The sequence below is a fragment of the Terrapene carolina genome, unplaced genomic scaffold (assembly GCF_002925995.2).
Source record: "Terrapene carolina triunguis isolate 2854851 unplaced genomic scaffold, T_m_triunguis-2.0 Scaffold113, whole genome shotgun sequence".
NCBI lineage: Eukaryota > Metazoa > Chordata > Testudines > Emydidae > Terrapene > Terrapene triunguis.
The window spans coordinates 5670425-5692733 of record NW_020664464.1 but is presented as its reverse complement, the minus strand read 5'-3'; the positions used below and the strand labels follow the sequence as shown (position 1 = coordinate 5692733).

At 42.3% G+C, this 22309-nt stretch overlaps 1 protein-coding gene across 1 annotated transcript in view; it reads left to right on the top strand.

Annotated features, from left to right (window-relative positions):
- The window catches only part of SLC24A2 (solute carrier family 24 member 2), a 165074-nt gene extending 143794 nt beyond the window's left edge, over positions 1 to 21280 (top strand). Inside the window, exons 10-13 of the mRNA XM_026652431.1 lie at positions 1615 to 1749; positions 15618 to 15707; positions 17442 to 17608; positions 21031 to 21280. Coding sequence (XP_026508216.1) covers positions 1615 to 1749; positions 15618 to 15707; positions 17442 to 17608; positions 21031 to 21280 — 642 coding nt within the window. The remainder of the gene's footprint in view (positions 1 to 1614; positions 1750 to 15617; positions 15708 to 17441; positions 17609 to 21030) is intronic.
- The last annotated feature ends 1029 nt before the right edge of the window (positions 21281 to 22309 follow it).

Sequence of the window (22309 nt, the reverse complement as noted above, 5' to 3'; positions counted from 1 at the left end):
ATTAAAATATTGGGGTGAAGATCCATCATGTGAGTGAGAGTTTTTCCCTAAAGTTTTGCTGGTTAGTTGCTAAAAAATTGATGTGCTACTGGAAGGTCAGAGGGCAAAACATTATGGATGGTCTTGATTCAGGCCTGGGTTACTCTAGTTTTGCCCAGTATAACCCAGGATGGAGGAAACAGTGGTGGAAGTCTGTCTGGAGATGTCAGAGGCACAAAGTGAATACAATCCCTGTAGCCTGGTCTTAGATTATGTATTAATTATATTGATTACTTAAGAATCCCCAGTTATCACTTTGAGGGTTGACAGGTTCTTGCCCCAAGATCAGGCCCAGTATTATTCAAATTATTATATAGTTGGAAACCCTGATGTGCACAGCTGCAACACTGACTATAGGAACTCTTTTATGTTTATTAATACATTTGGCAGAGTTACAAACACCCCAACTCAGTAAGATAGATAGAGATACTACAGAATGTACATCTGCAGATCCATATACTCGCATCATCCCTTGTAGAACAACCTGAAATGTTAGCCATCATCTTCCTCATCACCATCACCTTCCCCATCATCACCAGTGGCCATCATTTTGGCACCTCCCAAGGACTGCATCTCTCTCTCCTACTGCCCCTAGGCTGGGATGCTACTTTCATAATTTGTTATGCTGACACAGTTATGTTCAATGCATATTCAGTAGGGGATTTTTCCCTTCTTATTATTTGTATTTTCTCACCTCACTAATGTTGGAGTGTCTTTTTTCTATAGGTTAGTATTTCAATGATCTCAATTTAATATATACGTCAATTCGTTACCATGGCCCTTTTGTGGTTAGCTATCACATTTGTTATTTCTGTCCTACCTGGTTATTTTGGTTCTTTCCAAGTTCTAAGTTGTGATGTACTTGTTAAGCTTAAAAGGGAATGAAGTTAGGAAAGCCCCTATGCCTATCTGCTTTAACACATCCTTTATTTTAAAGGTCGCAGTTATACATGGACCTTATGCTTTAGCTCCATTTATCTAGGTGAAAGGTCCCAGACATTTGTATGCTAACTTGCTGAAGCTAATATCTTACAGCACACGGGCCTGTAGGTTTCTTGCATTACTGCTGAATATAATGCAAAGCAGTAAATATAATGAAGGTGAGCTAGTCCACTGGGCTACAGGAGCAATGAATATAATAAAGCAAACTAGCCCACTGGGCTACATCCCCACTCTGCCAGGATGCCTGAAGCTGGTCAGTGCAATCCCAAAGAATGGCTAGCATTGGCAATGGAGGGGCCACTGATTCATTGCATCGCCAGGCAGCCTTTGTCAGCAGGATTCATGCGAAACTCCAGCTGCAGTTTAGTGCTCCATCCCCCTGGCTGCTATTGCATAGACTCCTGGCAGTGTAAACATAATCTGCCCTTCTTCAGGGGTAGAACCCTTTGGGACACAGGCTGGTGCAGCTTGCACCTTCCTGCACCAACGCTGGCAATTCAAGCCCAATATTTGTAATATACCTGCAGCCAATGAGTCTTTCTTCGAGGCATGAAGTTCGCATGACTTTCTCCTAAGAGATCGCTGACTTTATTCACCCAACTTACCTTCTATTCACTTCCATTTTTATGACAGAATTCAGAAGACGATGATGAAGAGCAGCCTCTCAGCCTGGCCTGGCCTGACACCCTACGCAAACAGCTCATGTATCTTGCTGTTTTCCCCATTGTTTTGCCATTGTGGATTACCCTGCCAGATGTCCGAAAGCCTGTGAGTACCACACTGTTGTTATAAGTTGATGCGTTTTGCCCAATGGAATGGTTTCATTGAACAGATTCAAACTTCTCTGTCTTCTTGAACATTTTTAACCCCCTTTGGCATAGTTTTAATATAGCTTAGGATCCCTTTATTTTAAGGCAAAGATGTGATAAAGAACTTTGTGTGATTTACAAAGCCTAGTGGATTAATGTAAAAGTAGAGTTTGTGATTTTTCAGCAGTTTCACTCCTGGAGAAAATACACCACCAGAATTTTGAAGCAAACATCAACCTTAAACCAAGTATTAATGATTATCTGGGAGGTATCGTTGTGAATGTGTTGCCAGTATCTGCATAAATATTTTATGGCACAAAGAGAGAAACTCTTTCTTGTGGGCCTTGATAATTGCATTTCTTGATGTCCACTATGCATTTCTTAAGCTGATAGGAAGTCTACCTTTCAGGAATGTGCAGACTGCTAACAGTTCCTGTATCCTAGTGCCTCCGAAACAGCAGGAAAGTCTGTGCTTTCTCACTTTACTAATTAAACGTTAGTTTAATCTAAACATCTAAATGCTCACTTTAAGAATTAAACATTCAGATTTAGTCAAATAAAATGGTTATATATAATAATGTCACTTTGCACTTCTGAGGCACCTTTCAACTTAGGCTCAAAATGCTTTACAAAGAAAGGTCCAGGTTGCATCACAGCTTCCTCTGGCAACTCATCAGCATGGCCAAAGTGCTAACAGGGCTTCTCCTGAGAGCAAACAGTCCTGAAGACCCACATGGTTCTCTGATTCGATGCCACAAATATACTCTAGCCAACCCCAGTGGCGCTTCAGTCTTCAGAGTGGTTGTACTCAGAAATGAATGCAGCCTCAGCCAGTATTACTATCTGAGCTGATTCCATGTGAGTTAAAAGAAAGATGATACATATCCTCCTGACTTGGTCTCTGAGTCTCCCTCTTCTTCCCTCCCAGCCCACCTGCTTCTCAGTCTCAGATCTTGGACCCTATCAAGAAACATGCACAGGAGTGAGGAATGTGGGACACAATACTGGGGAAACAGCTGACTCTCACTACCAAAAAAGAGGATTGTAATGTTAAGATGATACTGTGTGCCCACGAATGTCAGGGGAACAATCAGACCCCTAGGGCATGTCTACACTACAGGTGCTACAGTGGCATCTATTACCTACATTGACATTAAAACGCCTTACAACTCACCTTGTGGTGGTAGCGAGGTTGATAGAAGAACCTAGCTGTGATTAGGCTGATATAACTACGGTGTTCAGGGGTATGAATTTTTCACACACCTGAGAAACATATCTAGGTTGATCTAAATATTAAGTGTATACCGGGGGGTAGTTAATTAAGCCCCACAACACCCCTGCGAGGAATGGTATGTAATGGATTTAAAGGGATTACTTCATCCAGCATTAAAATACAGCCCCCTCCTGGATTTAATGAGGCTCAGCAGTTTATGGCAAAGTGAAGAAAAGTACCATATAGAGAGACAAGGTGGATGAGGTAATATGTTTTACTGAACCTACTTCTGTTGTGAGAGAGACAAGCTTTACAAGCTACACAGAGCTCTTCCTTAGTTAATTGACACTTTAAGGGTTTTAGGAAGGCAGAATATAATTATCAGAGCCAATACACAGGGGTTAACATGTTTACTTTTACTAAAAATGCCATTGGACATCGCTTTACCACAATTGATCAGAACATTTGATTTACATCCCATCCCAGTGATGGCTCCTCACCCCTGAACACCATGCTAAGGTATTGGTTCAGTATTGATTTAAAGGGAAGATTGCCACCTATTGGATCCCTAAAACCACTGCCTGCAGCACTTAGATTTTCCACACTAGTACTGACCTGGCCTGACTCTGCTTAGCTTATCTGACCCTACTTAGCTTGTGACATCTGACAGGGTCACTGCACAGCATGGGCTCACCACACGACACAGTATAGCGGAAGATTAAATACTTAAAGCCGAATTCAGTTCTGAGACCAGTGCAGACAAGTTGTACAGGCCTAACTGAAAGAGGGATCAGGCCTATACAAATCAATTTAAAAAAATTTTATTTTATTTTTAAGATGTTTTAACACAAGTACAATTAAATTTAAAATGGTCATTAATACCATCAGTGTGAAATCTAGACAGCTTCAAAAAATGAGTTAAAAGTAGTTTATTACATCTGCCCCTGAGTCCCCCCAAGACAATTTACAACCCACATTTGCCTTTTATTTTATTTTACTTTGGTTTGTTTGTTTCAAATGTTTTATTATGGTAAGAAGAAAAATAACCAGATATTAATATCAAAAGAACAATATCAAAAGATTAATTACTCCTAAGGCATAAATTTCATCATCATTTGGCAGTTATGGCCCTGATTAAGAGAGAGAGTTAAGCACATGTCCTATGTTAAGTACGAGTCATCCCATTGAAATAAAAAAAAAGTAAAAAATATTTTAAAATATATTGTTTTCTCTAGTCTTTTTCAGGAACAGTAATCTTAGTTGTTACTTGTTAAACATTTTCACGCACAGGTTTGATTCCTAAATATAACTGTCTCTTGAATGCAGTTATATTCATCCTTACTCAAGCAAGCTTTCATTAAAAGGAAGTTTAGCCTGAGTAAGGACTGAGTAAAAACTGAAAAAGGTGGATTTAGGAGTTGGCCCAATATTTATATTATTTACAATCTCTTGGTTATCACTTTAGGATGAGATCCAGCAGTCTTTCCACATGCAGACCAGCCATTAATTTCATCCTGATCTTTGTGTTGGTAGTCACTGAAGGTTGGATATTAATAAAAATGACTGTAATAGTTTGTCATGTCCTAGCTCTCTCGTATTTACATATCGAAACAGAAATAGCTGATAGACTCGTGAAAGCTAAAAAGTCAATACCTGGATTAATACTTCAGTAAGTGTTTTAATCTCTTCTTCTCAGTTCAAAAATTTAAAACTTTAAAAATTTAAAACTGCAAAAAGAGGGGATGCACAAATGTATGTGTGTCTAAATCAGTGTTCTAAATTCTTCCTCCCATCACATTTCCCCTCCCATACACTGAAAAGCTTCAGTTCAGTGCAAAGAACACAAGCTAAAATAAGACTGTCCATTTGTTCTTTGATAAAGATTTCTCAAAAGGCATAAATTTTCAGTTTTCCCTTCTAATTTTTGTGCTTTCATGGTTTTTTCTTTTAGATTTCAAACAACTATTTTAAAATGTTTTGTTTAATAACATATAACAGCATTCAGTATGATATAGGTTTCAGTCTTGTATTGGTCTTTATTAATTGACTATTAATGTGAATCAGGATGTATGAAGTTATACACAAAGGATTTCAAATTCTATTCTCAATTACACCTAGACATGGGAAGTAGTGTGCATTGTTTTGAATAAAAATCTCAAACTAACTGCAACACTACTTGTAATAATTTTTATTCATTTGCCTCAAACATTTATATTGTGTGAGACCAGTTGTTAACAAAAATGTTTAATAAAAGTCAAAAATCTCATTAATATTCAAGTGACTGTAAAAGTCATGTGAAGGTTTGCATCAGAAGTGCTCACACCAGATCTGGCCCATTGACAAAAAAGAATTTATCCCAATAGGACATACTATATCATAACATAGAGGATGAAGTATAAATGTATATACTGAAAGTCAATGGGTGGCAGAAACTAAAGAAGAATTTGATTCACAGAAAGGAATGGCTTGTCACGTGGGAATAGCAGGAAACAGAGCCTAATATTGTATGCAGTTTGTAATCACATGTAATAATAACAGGATAGGTAACAGGATGTATCAGTGTGACAAGCTGTTTACTTTGAACATTACTGTGAAAGAATTAACCAGATGGTTGCAGAAATTCTCTGTGCCCAGCTGCCTAACTTGTCACAGATGCTTCATTAGCTTGTTTGTGTCTAAAATTCTCTGGCTTGCTCCTGCCTGTCACCCCCACCCATACCACCCAAAATAGTGGTTGATTATGATGGTTCAAAGTGTGCTTCAGAATTCAGATTTACACGTACAGTGTGAGTCAAAGGTTTGAGCAAACCTACGGCAACATTCAAATAGATTTTGAAGGCAAACTAAACACTTTGGACACAATTTGCAAATGTGATAATTTTAATAGGAAATTCAAATTCCCTATTTGGAGGCTTGTGTTGGCAGTTAGGCACATAAAATGAGCACTTGTGTGCTAAGTGCAGATTTGAGAGTCCATATAGAGCTTTGTATGTCCTCTGTGGGTGCCCACTTCTGAAAATTGTCCTCCCCATACCTTTCTTCTGAGGGTGTTTTTCCTTTTCTCCTTTACCTTCCTTTCTGAAGTATATTTTAGCTGAGCTGAAGGAGGAAGTATTAATAGTGTTTACCAGCACTAGAGCAAACTACAGTCAGTTCTATAAATCCTTATGGTTTAAAGAATGCCAAATTTAGCAAAACTCTCTAACGTGAAACATACAATTTTTAAATCAGTGAGATCCCTGCTGTCCTTGTTTTTGTTTTTCCTGAATTTTATCCAATGTAGAGATATTTACTTTTTTTTTTTAGAACTGTAACTACAGTGGTCTATATATTAGTTGAAAAGCAGCTCCATAATCAAATCAATAAATGACCCATTTTAATAAGTATTTGCTAGCTTAATAAAGTGTTTACTTAATACAACTGCTTATGGAGCTAGACCCATCCTCACTGTAATGCTGTTGAAGTAACTGGCAGTCCACTAGAGATGGATTTATTCCATAGGGATTTAGCAGTTGGCTTTTTGTTCAAATGCCTTTATTATTAATAATAGTAATAATAATGGCTAGATGTTGTAATAATAGTAACTCATATTTGAACAGTGCTTTTCAGCAATAGATCTCAAAGAGCTATACAAAGGATGTAAATATCATTATCCCCATTTTACAGATCGGGAAATTGAAGGACAGAGAGGTGAAGTGACTTCTTCAGAATCACTCACCAAACTAGAGGCAGGGCCAGGAATAAAACCAGGTATCTTGAGTCCCAGTTCAGTGCTCAATCCACTAGACCACACCCCCAACTGCCTCCCTCCTTTCCACTCTGAAAAAAGAAAAAATAATAAGGCTCAAATTCTGCCATGGTGCCAACATGGGGCAAATCATTATGCCTATCAGTGGCAGATTAGCCACTGGGCCAACGGAGCCCATGCCCAGGGACCCCAGCCAATTGGGAGACCTGGAAAAATGGGCACCCCTGCACACCAACCCACTCCACCCACCGAGCGCTTTAGCCGGAGAACAGGGTCAGGGCGTGGGGGCTTGCTCTGCTCTGCCCGCCCACCCGCTCCAGCTGGGCACGGGGGCTGAAGCACCAGGTGGGCGGAGCTGGGCAAGCCCCTGTGCCCCGACCCCATTTCCTTGGCAGGAGTGTCGGGGGATTCAGGGAGGAAGGGGTGTGGAGGGGCCCCCACTTGCTCTGGCCCAGAGGCGCCACAAAATCCTAATCTGCCCCTAGTGCCCATGCAGAGTCCCATTAACTACAATTAGACTCCATTTCCTTCAACAAATAGAACCATTATCATCTACAGGACTCTGGACAAGGACAAAGGTGTGCCCACACAGACCCAATTTCAGGATCAGAGCTTAAATGATCAAAATATGATGAATGATAAACTATATCAAATGCCTAGAGTAATAGAGAATAAAGAGTTCACACAAATACATGTACATATGAGACAAATATATGAGGTGTTAAGATTAAATATAAAATAAAAGCGCTAGTAATAAAAGTGGGAAAAGGTAAAAAATCCTTTATTTTTTTGCCAGACAATTAAAGGCTCAACACCTTGCAGGATCAGGCTCTAAGAAACAACACATTTGCAGAAAACATTCTTTGATCATAATCCTCTTCGTTTTAAACTCTGATATTTTTCAAATACCATTAGGAATTCTGTACAGATGTGCCCCGGGAAAAATATGTGAGCAAAGAAGGCACTATGTAGAAGCAACACCAGTCCAACAAATCTAGATTCAAGCTACTAAATTCAGTTGACATCTCTAAGTGGAAATGGCATATTTACTGTATGAACCATGCTTTTTGATTTGTCCTGTTACCATGACCACAGCAGAGCCAACTGGTAATAAAACTGGGTCCTAGGATCTTTATAAAGCAACCATTACAACAACTGCATACTCCACTGGAAAGAAATGTTGAGAAAAATTGCTGTCTGACAGCTCTGACTAATTCTTCTAGGAAAATTTTTAGAACTGACAGCTCTGATTGTTCCCAGGAGCTTGTGAATTACTCGCAGGGATGAATATCAGAAACTTTGACAATAATTACAATCTAATTTTTTTTGAAGATCCAGTACTCCCACTCTTTTTTTTCAAATTCGTCTGTATGCAAATTATTACAATATTTATTGGATTTGTGCATGATTTCAGCTTCTACAATTGGCACAGGCTTTACATTTTGCACTTTTTCAGTTATAATGTTTTCTCTTTTAAAAATAGATAATTAAACGGTAAAGTCTGTTAAAGTACACATAGCCTTGAACTACTGCTTATCAGCTAATTATAATGGAACAAAATTGGCTCAGACAGTCAGGGTGCTTGTATGCTGTAAAGTTACTGACATAATTCTCAGCTATGCAGTTTCCTGCATTATAGTTGATTCCTTGTCTGATTTGCATAAACACTATATCATTATTTTACAATAACCATATGGTATGGATAACCCTGTACTCTGGTTGACTGACAGCCATTATTGGCCAATAGCTAGAGTTTGAATAATTCACAGTATTGTTATTTTTTGACGACAAGAATATGCAAATCCCTCTGCTCTGATTGGCTCTCCTACTTAGAATTTTAAAGCTGATTGCCAACAACACGCATACCACCTCATCTTCTCACTGTCTTCAGTTAAAGAAAACACTACAAATTTACACAAAATAAGAAAATAATCCAAAAAGTTGAAAAAATGGACTGTGAAAATACTGAACAAGAAATGGATGTCTTTAAAAAAAAATCATCCTTTTGAATCATTTGCCCCATTCAGGCTCAGTCCTACTCCCACTGAAGTAAAATTACATATACTCGTTGCAGCAGCCAGAAGTGTTGTTTTGACCATGTTGGTCCCAGGATATTAGAGAGACAAGGTAGGTGGGGTAATACATTGGACCAACATCCACTGGTGAAAGAAACAAACTTTCAAGCTATGCAGAGCTCTTCTTCAGGTCTGGGACAGCATTGGGACTGTACTTTGATATAGCTATGTTTCTCAGGGGTGTGAAAAATCCACCCCTCTGAGAGACAGTTCTACTGACCTAACCCCTGGTGTAGACCAGCTCTAGGTTGATGGAAAAATTATTCCGTCAATTTAGCTACCACTTCTCAGGGAGATGGATTACCTACACCAGTGGTTTTCAGCCTGTGGTCCAGGGACTCCTCTATTTTCTGAGAAGTGCACGAAAGGTTGTCGTTACCATAGAACAGTTGTTTTCAATTTCTGGTCCACGGCCTGGGGCACCACAGACTATGTCTAAAATTTCCAAAGGCATCCGCACCTCCATTCAAAACGTTTTAGGGGTCCGCAAATTTAAAAAGGTTGCAAACCTCACGTTGGCGCAAGTAGCATCTACAGGCACTCCATTTAGCTTGCAGTCACCCACACAAAACAGTCCCTGAAGATTGTGCTGCCCCAGGAGAATGCCTGTTCTGCCTAATGTGGGTGGGTTGAGTGGGTTCTGGTCTATGAGGAGGTAATGTATAGCAGAGCTGGCCTTGAATTTCTGTGAGCTCCCTGAAAAAGAAGTCTTTAGACTGACTTAAGCATGCTGAATGGACAATATTCAAAGAGTGCTTGTTCTCTGACTCTAATTGCAGTCATGTTCAGGGAAAGTAATGGGAACATTCAGTACATTTCTGAGCCTAATTCTCTCCCTGCAGTTGGAAATTACTCATATGCCTATATGGGGAGAGTTGTGCTCCAGAGAATGGAGGAACAGAGAGAGGCTGCATGTATCAGACATTTTACATTCTGAAATGATAGTTCAAATGGAAGCTGCAGGATTTGCCTAGGATCTCATAGTTTGATCTGAATGCACTGTCTGAGGAAGTTACTGTTTGGAAAGTTTTGCTAAGCAGGAGAATGGCCTGTAGTTAAGGCTAAGATTTTGTCACAGTTATTTTTACTAAAAGTCATGGACAGATCCCAGGCAATAAACAAAAATTCACAGGGGAACCCATGACCTGTCCATGACTTCACTAAAAACAACCGGTGCCCAGGGATAGGTAGGGGAGAGGAATGGAGTCCCATGGCGTGGGGGACTGACAAGCTGAGCCCCCCACAATGGCAGGGGGCACAGCTCCGCCTCCAGCGGCTGCAGCGGGGGACACAGCCATGGGGGTGCACAGCCCTCGCTCCGGAGCTGGCCACAGCTGTGGGACAGGGGTGACCGGCCCTGGCTGCAGCCTCCGCCAAGCCCCAGGTGCAGCCGGAGGGCGCACTGCCCTGGGAAGCCGTGGAGGAGGGGTGCATGGCCCCGGCTGCAGCCTCTGCCACAAGCGGAAGGACAGGGGCTGTGAGGTCCTGGTTCCAGCCTCAGTTGCAGGACAGGGGCACACAGTCCCGCATCCAGCCCTGGCTTCAGCCCCAACAGCTGAAACCAAAGAAGTCACAGAAGTCTGGTAAAGTCACAGAATCCGTGACTGCCGTGACCTCCATGACTAAATCATAGCCTTACCTGTAGTCCATGGGCCCAAAAATTAAAAGTGAAGTTAAAAGGAATTTCACAGACAGAAGTGCTGTAGAGTCAAGCCACAATTACAGGCTAGACAGTGGAACCAGTATTCCCAATGGAGAGCACTTACTCACACAAGCAGTCCTAGTGATCATTCACATAAGCTTGTAAAACATTACCACTGGCTCATTAAAAATAATCTGATGTGAGCGAGAGCCAAAACAACGAGAGACTTTAAGGAATGGTTTGTTGTTTAAAATCTGAATCATAGAATCATAGAATATCAGGGTTGGAAGAGACCTCAGGAGGTCATCTAGTCCAACCCCCTGCTCAAAACAGGACCAACACCAACTAAATCATCCCAGCCAGGGCTTTGTCAAGCTGGGCCTTAAAAACCGCTAAGGAAGGAGATTCCACCACCTCCCTAGGTAACCCATTCCAGTGCTTCACCACCCTCCTAGTGAAATAGTGTTTCCTAATATCCAACCTAGACCTGCTCCACTTCAACTTCAGATCATTGCTCCTTGTTCTGTCATCTGCCATCACTGAGAACAGTCTAGCTCCAGCCTCTTTGGAACCCCCCCTTCAGGTAGTTGAAGTCTGCTATCAAATCCCGCCCCCCCCCCTTCTCTTCTGCAGACTAAATAAGTCTGTTCCCCCAGTTCCCGCAGCCTCTCTTCATAAGACATGTGCCCCAGCCCCTAATCATTTCCGTTGCCCTCCTCTCCAATTTGTCCACATCCTTTCTGTAATGCGGGGCCCAAAACTGGATGCAGTTCTCCAGATGTTGCCTCACCAGTGCCGAATAGAGGGGAATAATCACTTCCCTTGATCTGCTGGGAACGCTCCTACTAATGCAGCCCAATATGCCGTTGGCCTTCTTAGCAACAAGGGCGCACTGCTGACTCATATTCAGCTTCTCGTCCACTGTAATCCCCAGGTCCTTTTCTGCAGAACTGCCGCTTAGCCAGTTGGTCCCCAGACTGTAGCGGTGCATGGGATTCTTCCTTCCTAAGTGCAGAACACTGCACTTGTCCTTGTTGAACCTCATCTCAGATTTCTTTTGGCCCAATCCTCAAATGTGTCTAGGTCACTCTGGATACTATCCCTACCCTCCAGCATATTTACCTCTTCCCACAGCTTAGTGTCATCCACAAACTTGCAGAGGGTGCAATCCATCCCATCATCCAGATCATTAATGAAGATGTTGAACAAAACCGGCCCCAGGACCGATCCTTGGGGCACTCCGCTTGATACCAGCTGCCAACTAGACATTGAGCCATTGATCACTACCTGTTGAGCCTGACGATCTAGCCAGCTTTCTATCCACCTTACAGTCCATTCATCCAATCCATACTTCTTTAACTTGCTGGCAAGAATTCTGTGGGAGACCATATCAAAAGCTTTGCTAAAGTCAAGGTATATCACATCCACCACTTTCCCCTATTCCACAGAGCCAGTTTTCTCATCATAGAAGGCAATCTGGTTGGCCAGGAATGACTTGCCCTTGATGAATCCATGTTGACTGTTCCTGATCACCTTCCTCTCCTCCAAGTGCTTCAAAATGGTTTCCTTGAAGACCTGCTCCATGATTTTTCCGAGGTGAGGTGAGGCTCACTGGTCTATAGTTCCCTGGATTCTCCTTCTTCCCTTTTTTAAAGATGGGCACTATATTTGCCTTTTTCCAATCGTCCAGGACCTCCCCCGATTGCCACGAGTTTTCAAAGATAATGGCCAATGGCTCTACAATCACATCAGCCAACTTCCTCAGCACCCTTGGATGCAATAAATCCAGCCCCAAGGACTTGTGCATGTCCAGCTTTTCTAAATAGTCCTTAACCTGTTCTTTCACCACTGAGGGCTACTCACTTCCTTCCCATACTGTGCTGCCCAGTGCAGCAGTCTGGGAGCTGACCTTGTCTGTGAAGACCAAGGAAATAAAAGCATTGAGTACTTCAGCTTTTTCCACATCATCTGTCAATAGGTTGCCTCCCCCACTCACTAAGTGTCTCACACTTTCCCTGACCTTCTTCTTGTTGCTCACATACCTGTAGAAACCCTTCTTGTAACCCTTCACATCCCTTCCTAGCTGCAACTCCAATTGTGCTTTGACCTTCCTGATTACACCCCTGCATACTCCTCCCTAGTCATCTATCCAAGTTTCCACTTCTTGTAAGCTTCCTTTTTGTGTTTAAGCTCACCGAAGATTTCTCTGTAAAGCCAAGCTGGTCACCTGCCATATTTGCTATTTTTTCTGCACATTGGGATGGTTTGTTCCTGCGCCCTCAATAAGGCTTCTTTAAAATACAGCCAGCTCTCCTGGACTCCTTTCCCACTCATATTAGCCTCTCAGGGGATCCTGCCCATCAGTTCCCTGAGGGAGTCAAAGTCTGCTTTTCTGAACTCCAAGGTCTGTATTCTGCTGCTCTTCTTTCTTCCTTTTGTCAGGATCCTGAACTCAACAATCTCATAGTCACTGCTGCCCAGGTTGCCACCCACTTCTACTTCCTCTACCAATTCATCCCTGTTTGTGAACAGCAGGTCAAGAGGAGCACAGCCCCTAGTCGGTTCCTCCAGCACTTGCACCAGGAAGTTGTACCCAACACTCTCCAAAAACGTTCTAGATTGTCTGTGCATTGCTGTATTGCTCTCCCAGCAGACATCAGGGTAACTGAAGTCCCCCATGAGAACCAGGGCCTGTGGTCTGTGCTCTGGAAACTTCTGTTAGTTGTCCAAAGAAAGCCCCGTCTACCTCATCCTCCTGGTCTGGTGGTCTACAGCAGATGCCCACCACGACACCACCCTTCTTGCTCTCACCTCTAAACTTAAACCAAAGACACTCAACAGGCTTTTCTGCAGTTCCATACAGGAGTTCTGAGCAATCATACTGCTCTCTTACATACAGTGTAACTCCTCCACCTTTTCTCCCCTGCCTGTCTTCCTGAACAGTTTACCCCCTTCCTCGTCACTGCTCTGGTCATGTGAACTGCCCCACAAGTCTCTGTTATTCCAGTCACACCATAGTTCCTTGACTGTGCCAGGACTTCCAATTCTTCCTGCTTGTTTCCCAGGCTGCTTGCAATCATGTACAGGCACCTAAGATAACTAGCCGATTGCCCTACTTTCTCAGTATGAACCAGGACGCCTCCCCGCTGTACCCTCCTCCTTGTGTTTCCTCCCAGTATCCCACTTACCTCTGGGCTTAGGTCACCGTCCCCTGGTGAACCTAGTTTAAAGCCCTCCTCACTAGGTTAGCAAGCCTGCCTGCAAAGATGCTCTTCCTTCTCTTTGTTAGGTGGATCCCATCTCTTCCTAGCAATCCTTCTGGTCGAGGAATCCAAAGCCCTCTCTCCGACACCACCTGCACAATCACGCATTTACCTCCACAATTTGATGGTCCCTACCTGGGCCTTTTCCTTTAACAGGGAGGATGGATGAGAACACGACTTGCACCTCAAACTCCTTTATCCTTCTTCCCAGAGCCACGTAGTCTGCGATGACCCGCACAAGGTCATTCTTGGCAGTATCATTGGTGCCCACATGGAGAAGTAGGAAGGGGTAGTGGTCCAAGGGCTTGATCAGTCTCAGCAGACATTCCGTTACATCCTGAATTCTAGCTCCAGGCAAGCAGCACACTTCTCGAGTTTCCCGGTCTGGACAACAGATGGATGACTCCATCCCCCTGAGGAGGGAGTCCCCGACCACCACCACTCATCTCCTCCTCTTGGGTGTCATGGTCGTGGAACCCCCATCCCTAGGACAATGCATTCCATGCCTTCCAGTTGATGGGGTCTCCTTCTGATCCCTTCCCTCAGATGACTCTTCCAAACCATTCTCCGCCGTAGTACCTGTGCAGAGAGCCTGAAAATGGTTTCTTACCTCTATCTGCAGTGGGGGTACGTGGGTTCTCCTCTTCCTTCTTCTGGAGGTCACATGTTGCCAACTTTCTTGCCTGTTCTGCACTGCCCTCTCTCATTCTTCAGCACGCTGTGCCTGCAGTACCAAATGCTGAAACATTAATTCGCAATACAAATTTAGCATCAAGCCATAATTTGATTTACACTGTGATTATTCCAAACAGAATTACGATCAAGATTGCTCTGCCAAACTAGTTAACTTAAGCTCTCCCTTTTAAACAGGTATAACTGGCTTAAAAAGGCAGTGGGGATGATGAATGACACTGAAAGGCACAGAGACCAAAATAAGTCATGAATTTTAATACAACCCATTAATTTGTTATGAGAATACTGTACATTCAAAGCTTGACATTAGTAAAGGAGAAATCCTAATTAAAAATGAGTCTGCTTTGGTGTGATATAGATTTTGGAACTCATTAATGGGCTTCAAGGACATTATTGTGTCTACAGGTTCACCTTTCTTTTATAATGAATCTCTGTACAAAACAAAGCAAAGGGGTTCCACAGTAACCAGTACATCTTAATTGCATCCTACTATGTTAATTGAAAATAAAAGGGTTATTTTTCCAAGCAAAATATGATGAGCTAAAAACTTCAAAATGTACCTCTTTATCATTCTGAACTCTGCAGCAACCTTTGTGGTGCTGTCTGTACAAAAAGTACATTCTCACTATAGAGTTTGTTGGCAAAAAGTAAGCGTTTATATTAATTGTACCTGGAATCTCTTCACCGCCCTGTGCCTCAGTTTCCCCATCTATAAAACAGGGATAATGATACTCGTGCTTTGAGACCTCAAGATAAGGACTAGCTTGAATATGAATAACTTTTATTCACAAGGAATCACTTCAAAAGTGGAAAATGGCTCTAAAGAATATCATAGCCTGTTACAGCCGTTTTCCCCTTTCAAAGCCAAGGCCCTGATTCAGTAAAGCACTGAAGCAAATTTCGGCCTAAGAATATACAAAATGAATGGCAGACTAATATTTACTATTCGGTATGATCAGGATCACCGCTATGGGTCTGATATTAAAGTCCTGAGATAGGCTATTTTCCTATTGAAGTCAGTGGGAGGTTTGCCTGTGTAAGAACTGCAGGATCAGGGCATGCAGCTACTTAATCCTCTTCTAACTTTCTTAGATCACTATATGTTTGTAATTCTGAATTTGTTTAGGGACTGTATATGCATTGGTCAATGTTTAACATAAATGCACACTATTTCTGTTTTATTTCTCTTTCAGTCCTCCAGGAAATTTTTTCCTGTCACATTCTTTGGAGCAATCACTTGGATAGCAGTTTTTTCTTATTTAATGGTCTGGTGGGCACATCAGGTAAGAGAATGATAAAGGTGTGAAATGTAAGCTTTCCTATGTGTCTCTGTTTGTGATAGTCATTTAGGGCCAGATTCTGCAACCCTACCACATGCTGAGTAACCCCTTATTCTGCAAGCTGGAATGATTCTCAGAGGAAAGTACTACTCAGTGTCTGGACAGGTGGGTCGTGGACATTTGCTGACAAATGTTTGATCATTCTGTTCGCATTAGAACCAGCAACAACCATTCACTGATAGCTATGTAAATAATGCCTCTTTGAAAATCTTATGTGGGCTACTCCTCTTTAGCCTGGAACTATGATGCAAAGGCCTATATGGGCTTAGCGTGTAGACCCCCTCTCAGTCACTCTGTCCATGACCCCTCTCACCTGACAGTAACATCATAGGGCTTACGTGGAGCAAAGAGTCTTGCAAAGGCCCTGCATGCTTGCTGGGGAGAATTTCATCCTTAACAATAGCCCAGTTCCTGCTGTCCTCCTCAGGCAAAACTCCCATTGAACTCAATGGAGATTTTTGTCTTTTTGCAGGATTCAGCCTTAATGGAAATACATTTGAGTGAGTTGAATCCTTGTAAAGGTGACCTACGAAAGGAAATATCTTTTCCATAGTGCTGATTTCTATTCATTTTTTCCTGTCATTTCCGCATGTTTGTCTAAATTTTAGCGTCATTTTCCTTAGCCTCATATTTTTCTTAAGTGTTTGTTCTTGTCTGAAAACCAGAACTGTGCAAATCATGCATTGTTCGGTTTCTGAGGGATTCACCAGCTGAACCATGTAGCTTGATTCACAGAGGTTCAGAAGGATTCAATCACTGCAAGCTCCAGTTGAAATTCTATTGCAAACCCTGATGTTGCCATTAGTGGGGGTGGTTTGCCTTCTGAGACATATACAGAATTGGTCACACTAGTAATTTCTTATTATTTATCTAGTGCAGTAAGTTTAAATGCCACTGTACTTCAGTAAAGCTACACACAACTAAAAGCAAAGTCTCTGCCTGTACAACTTGGAAGCTAAGGGCTGCCCTTAGCTGCTGAAGCCATGGTTGTCAAGGAGAAGGAGTAAAGTTTTATTAGCTGTGTGGTGGGTCCTAGATCCATCTTGTCAGCACAAGGTAGGATGGCTCAGGGTAGAATAAGCAGTAGGATATGCACTCTGTTGCACCCTTAAAAACAGCAGTGTGCATATCCTACTAGCACATCCAGGACACTGCAAAACATGCTAGCCAGCTGAGGGTCTAACCACATCCCCATACTGGCAGAAAATGGTTATTTGGGGCTGCAAAGCACCAGCGGGCGCAGTAACAATGTACTGTCATTAGCACATAGATCTCATGCCCTGCTACCTACAGACCCCTCTCCTCTTACATCCCCAGAGCATACTCATGCAACTCAGGGCAGTATTTGGCCCTAAAGAAGCAACCAACCACTTCTCCCCTTACTGACTGCTTCATTAATAATATAAACGTGTTCTTTTTCTCCCGACTAGCAGTAAGTATTAGAAAAGTCACTCAGTCAGTAGGGTCATCTTGATGATTTAATTCCAAAACTAAAAAATGTCATGTTCCAAAAACTTGGGAGCATATTCTACTCTCTTTCCATTGACATTCTACCAAAGATTGAGGCTAGAATATGCCCCGAGGTGAGTTTCCATTTTAACTAACTTTACAGCAAAGAATGCCCATTCCTCCCATGACCTCTCTGCATTCTTTTGTACTTTTCCCAATACCTTTTAGGTTGGCGAGACCATTGGCATTAGTGAAGAAATCATGGGATTGACTATGTTAGCTGCAGGCACCTCTATTCCTGATCTAATTACCAGTGTTATTGTGGCACGAAAAGGCCTAGGTGATATGGCAGTATCCAGCTCTGTTGGAAGCAACATCTTTGACATCACAGTGGGGTAAGTACTGCACAAAGATAATTATGGCTAAGTTATAAAAACTTAAATGTTTTGTCATAGTGTTAGCTACCATTACTTTCTGCTCTTTTGAATGTAACAGAAATAGATTTCAAAATACAGTATCTTACACATGCAACATGCTTTACTGTCTTTCTTGATTTGTATCAAAGTTACTGTATAATCAGGTCAAAAGTGAATATTTGTTAAATAAGCTTGTTATAAAACAGTTGTTTGAGCCTCCAATTTGCTGTTTGTTTGTTTTGTTTTGTTTTGTTTTGTTTAAGGGACCATTCAGTCAGGTAAATTTCACATTTTAAAAATATTTAAGAATATTGTTGCAGGTATCGTATTCAAAGCATGCTTTGCTTTAGTCAGCAGTTTGGGATTTGGCCCCTTTTGTTCACAGTTTCCATACTACAGCTGTCTGTGTGATCAGTGATCATTAATGCTTTTTTTGTTCTTGCAGTAGCTGCCCAGCTGTAGTCTGTACCACTTAGTGTTCCACCCTCCAGATAAAGCCTGACAAATCCAGACATACAGGCGCTGATTCTGTTATTCTAAGGCCCCTTCACATAGTTCTGACACTGAAGGGAGGCCTTAAAGTGGAGAGAAATGGCACCCTGAGGATACACTCTGTGCAGGGGGCCTCCCTGGCAACTATAGAGCAAAAGGGTTCTACACCAGCCCTGCTTCCAGCCCCTGGTATAATGGTGATCAGGGGTATGGACAGGTGTAATGCATTGTTTGCCCCATCGGGGCCATGGGAAGCTGAGCACAAGTTAAAGGCTCCTTGAGGCTGTTTTAACTTACATCAGGGCCAGGCAGGTTCCTGGCTGCCTCAAAATACAGGATGTGGGGGGTTAAAGTCACCTTTGCCCCCCCATCTCTGCCCTAAGAATAACTGAGAATCTGGCCACCTCTAATATCACCATCCCCAAAGTTATTTGTTTGCCATCAGATGTCAGCAGGAGGAGATTTCACATTATATTTTTGATAATCAGATTGATTCTAATGTGCAAATAACAGGTTATTGGGCCAAATTCTCCTCTCATTGACATCCTCCAGTTCAACACCACTGATATCAACTGAGTTCACCAGCATTGCTGAGGAAAGAATATGGCCCATAAAGTGTAGTTTCTTTTAACAAGATAAAGTGCTGTCATGGGAGAAACTTAAAATAGTATTTGAGTGGAGACTAAACAAACTGTGGGATTGAGTCGTCTCCATACAAGAATTTCCATTTCTGTACTGACTCATAGGAACAAACATATACCACCATTCCGCACTTAGTATTTTGGGTAAAATTATGGTTAATGCAGGGTAAGAGGCACAATCCTCTTCCCCACACCTCCAGACGAGTACATATATAAGGCCAAATTCTGCTTTGTGCAGTTCAATGGAACATTCCTATGTTGTTGCACACTCACTTTCTGGCATGTGAAGGGTTTTGCCAAAAAATTCTGGGAATTCTTGAGGCAGATCCTTGTCCCTTTAAATGTGCTGTGTGTAAGACCCCTGACACACAGCACACTTAAGATGAGAGTATTTGGCTGATAGACTATTACCCTGTCACAGGAGGATCCGTGTGGTGAAGGGACAGCAGAACACCCCAACACTCAGTCTAAGGGGCACTCCAGCAATCCCACCTCCCAGAACAACCCTTGCAGGCCATCAGCAGCTGAAGCAATGTAGAGCAGTCCTGGAGATGCTCTAAATTACACCACTGGCTGGGCTGATACGGAACAGTCCCCAGAAATTGGGGAGGAGTACAAATGGTTTCTTTATACCACCACCTGTCAGCTATCCCCATCACTTTGGGCTCAGCTGAGACTCTGGACCTCGCTCTTCATTAGTATGGTGAACCCAGTGGCATGTTTTGTTTTTAAATAATCAACTCATAAATATGATACCTACACACATTAAATCACTAAGCGTCCTCAGTGCATTTATTTAGAACATAGGCAGTGGACATATTGCAAGAAGGTTTTTTTTGCAATATTCAGATGTAGCCTTTTATTTTCTTCAAATGTTTTAGCTTTTATCTCTGGAAATGTAAGGTGCCTTGTATATCTTGGAAGCTCTGCTTTAGTTATGATTAAAAATGGCAGAATTCAGCTGTGTTTCCAGTTTAGTTACTACTCAGGCTGTAAAAAATTATTCCCATTTGATCAGGTTAGTCAGAGATGATATAGTTTGAATTATGTGAGCTTCAGACATTTTTTCTACCTGTTCAAAGCTCTGCTAAACTCCTGTCAATGGCTTAAATATTTATTTCTATTTGACATATTCCAGAGTAATGTTGCCTCACACTGTAGCACCAGAATGGAAAATGCAGTAACATCAAGCACAGAAATAGAAGTTAAGCTTAAGTTCAAACATTTTTGCATAGTGTTATATTCTAGGTGTGCATCAAGAAGCTTTGAGGGCCAAAACATGAGGGCCATTGCTTCCCCAACTTGCCCAGGCTCCACGGCCAGAGAATCAGAGATTCTGTGTTCTCCTCTCTTCCAGGTGCAGATCTGTGACACTGCATGGAACCACTGCCCATTTGGCAATCAGGCTGTTTGGTATGATATCAGGGGCTAGGTTTCTCCCCAGCAGATTGAAAGGAACAAATGGAATGGGCCACACAGCTTACAGACAGCCTCCTAGCTGATAGCTGCAAGCTGTGAGGCAGGCAGGAAACACTCCATCGTGACAAAGAGCTCTTCATGGCAATTGGTGGAGGAAGAGAAGGGAGTCCCCTAGATATCTCCACTTCTGTCTCCTACACAAAATAACCTAGTTGCTTATTTGCAAGTTATGAGAGCCTGGTCCTTCACCCTTTGCGGAGGCTTGTGGTTGGACTAGCCTGAGTAGGGAATAGAGAGGAGACTGGGAAAATGTGAAAAGAGGGTCAAGAAAGTATAGGATACTTGGGAGCATAGAGAACTCATTTACATTAATTTCCCGTCCACTTATCAGCTCCACACCTCCCAACAGTGGAGAGGGCAGCAGAAAAGTAGTCGTAAATATTTGTATTTTGGAAGTGCCCAAAGGGCTGCATTGTGCTAGGTGCTGTGCAGACACAAAAAATAGGCAATCCCATTCTCCTCACCACCTTGTACACTGGGCCCAGTCTTCTGCAACCTGCCAATCTGTGCCTTGGCCTCTTCTGGACGTAACTGCTGAGAAACAGGATCTGTGTCAGCCTAGCCACACCTGCTGCTCAGCCCGATCTAGTCCATCCCCCAAGGCCCAGTACAGAATTTTTCTTTTTAGTATGTTACCTAATGCCTCTCTTATTGTGTCCCTGCACTAGCCTATTAGATGGGCTTCATTATGTTTAAATCAACAGCTTTATGTTGAAGTGCCTCCAGAGTATTCTTAATACCACTTTTTGTTTCTCTATGGCATTTCCAATTTCTCTTTGTGTTTTTCAGTCTTCCCCTTCCATGGCTCCTGTATGCTGCAATTAACGGCTTCACCCCGGTGATTGTCAGCAGCAATGGATTGTTCTGTGCTATCGTCCTCCTCTTCATCATGCTGCTCTTTGTCATCCTCTCCATTGCGCTCTGCAAGTGGAGGATGAATAAATTCTTGGGCTTCACCATGTTTGGTCTCTATTTCATATTCCTGGTCATCAGTGTCCTTCTGGAGGACAAGGTGATCTTGTGTCCCGTCTCCATCTAGTAGGAAGTGCCATTTCTCGAACAAAACAAATATCTGCAATGGACAGCATCCCCTGAGAATAAACAGTGGATCCACAACCCTTACAAAAATAAATACATAAAGAGGATAAAAAGGGCTGGATTTGAAGTGGAAAAATTATTCAGCTGATGCATTTGCTGCTGAACAAAACAGTTACATGTAAGAGGTGAGATCAGCTACCTTTAGGCTTCTTTGCATGTCACTTGGAAGATCTCACTGTTCACTGGCAGAGGTCCTGTATGTGTGTTATAACAATGCAAGTTATTATGTATACTACACATATGCTATGTTTCCCCGTATCTCTCTTTCTCTATATTAATATATGCCTACATGCGGAAACAAAGAATAATAGATACATACAGGTATAACCTTGCAAGGAGAACGCTAGTATCCATTTCGGGGAAGCACAAACTTCTAGTTGGGGATTTATGTAGTTACCTGTTGAATGTATCAGTGGAAGATGTTAGCCAACAGCATCTGCATGAGTAACTGACAGAAAAGGACTCACACATCGCCTCATTCAGATGGACTCATAGGCTGTGAGCTTGCACACATTTTGGACATCCACATTGCGGACCTTTAGAAGCCCTTGGTGAAGTGAACATGATGTTTCAATAGAATCCTGCTAAACTCTGCAGCGTCCAGACACTCTGGCTCTAGCACTGATGGTGAACTGTAGGCTGACTCATGATAGTCAAAGGTGAAACCCAAACTGGGGATTTGTGGCCTCTTCTAGCATCATCCCAGCATGCAAGTAGAAAACACGACTACTAAGTGAATTCACTACTTTTCTATAATGCAGCAATACTATAAATAGTACCAATGTCTTTCTGATGCTATTACCACTATAGGCTTGCCTTTTCATATAAGAAAGAAGGCTGGATTTGTTTGTGTGTAGTATTTCATATAAAATTTAGATGCAGCTGCATGATGGGAAGCTGCCTACTTGCTGAAGTGAATGTCCTTTTATAGACTATTTTCCACCATTATTTGCAGTGAATAAGTCCTTCA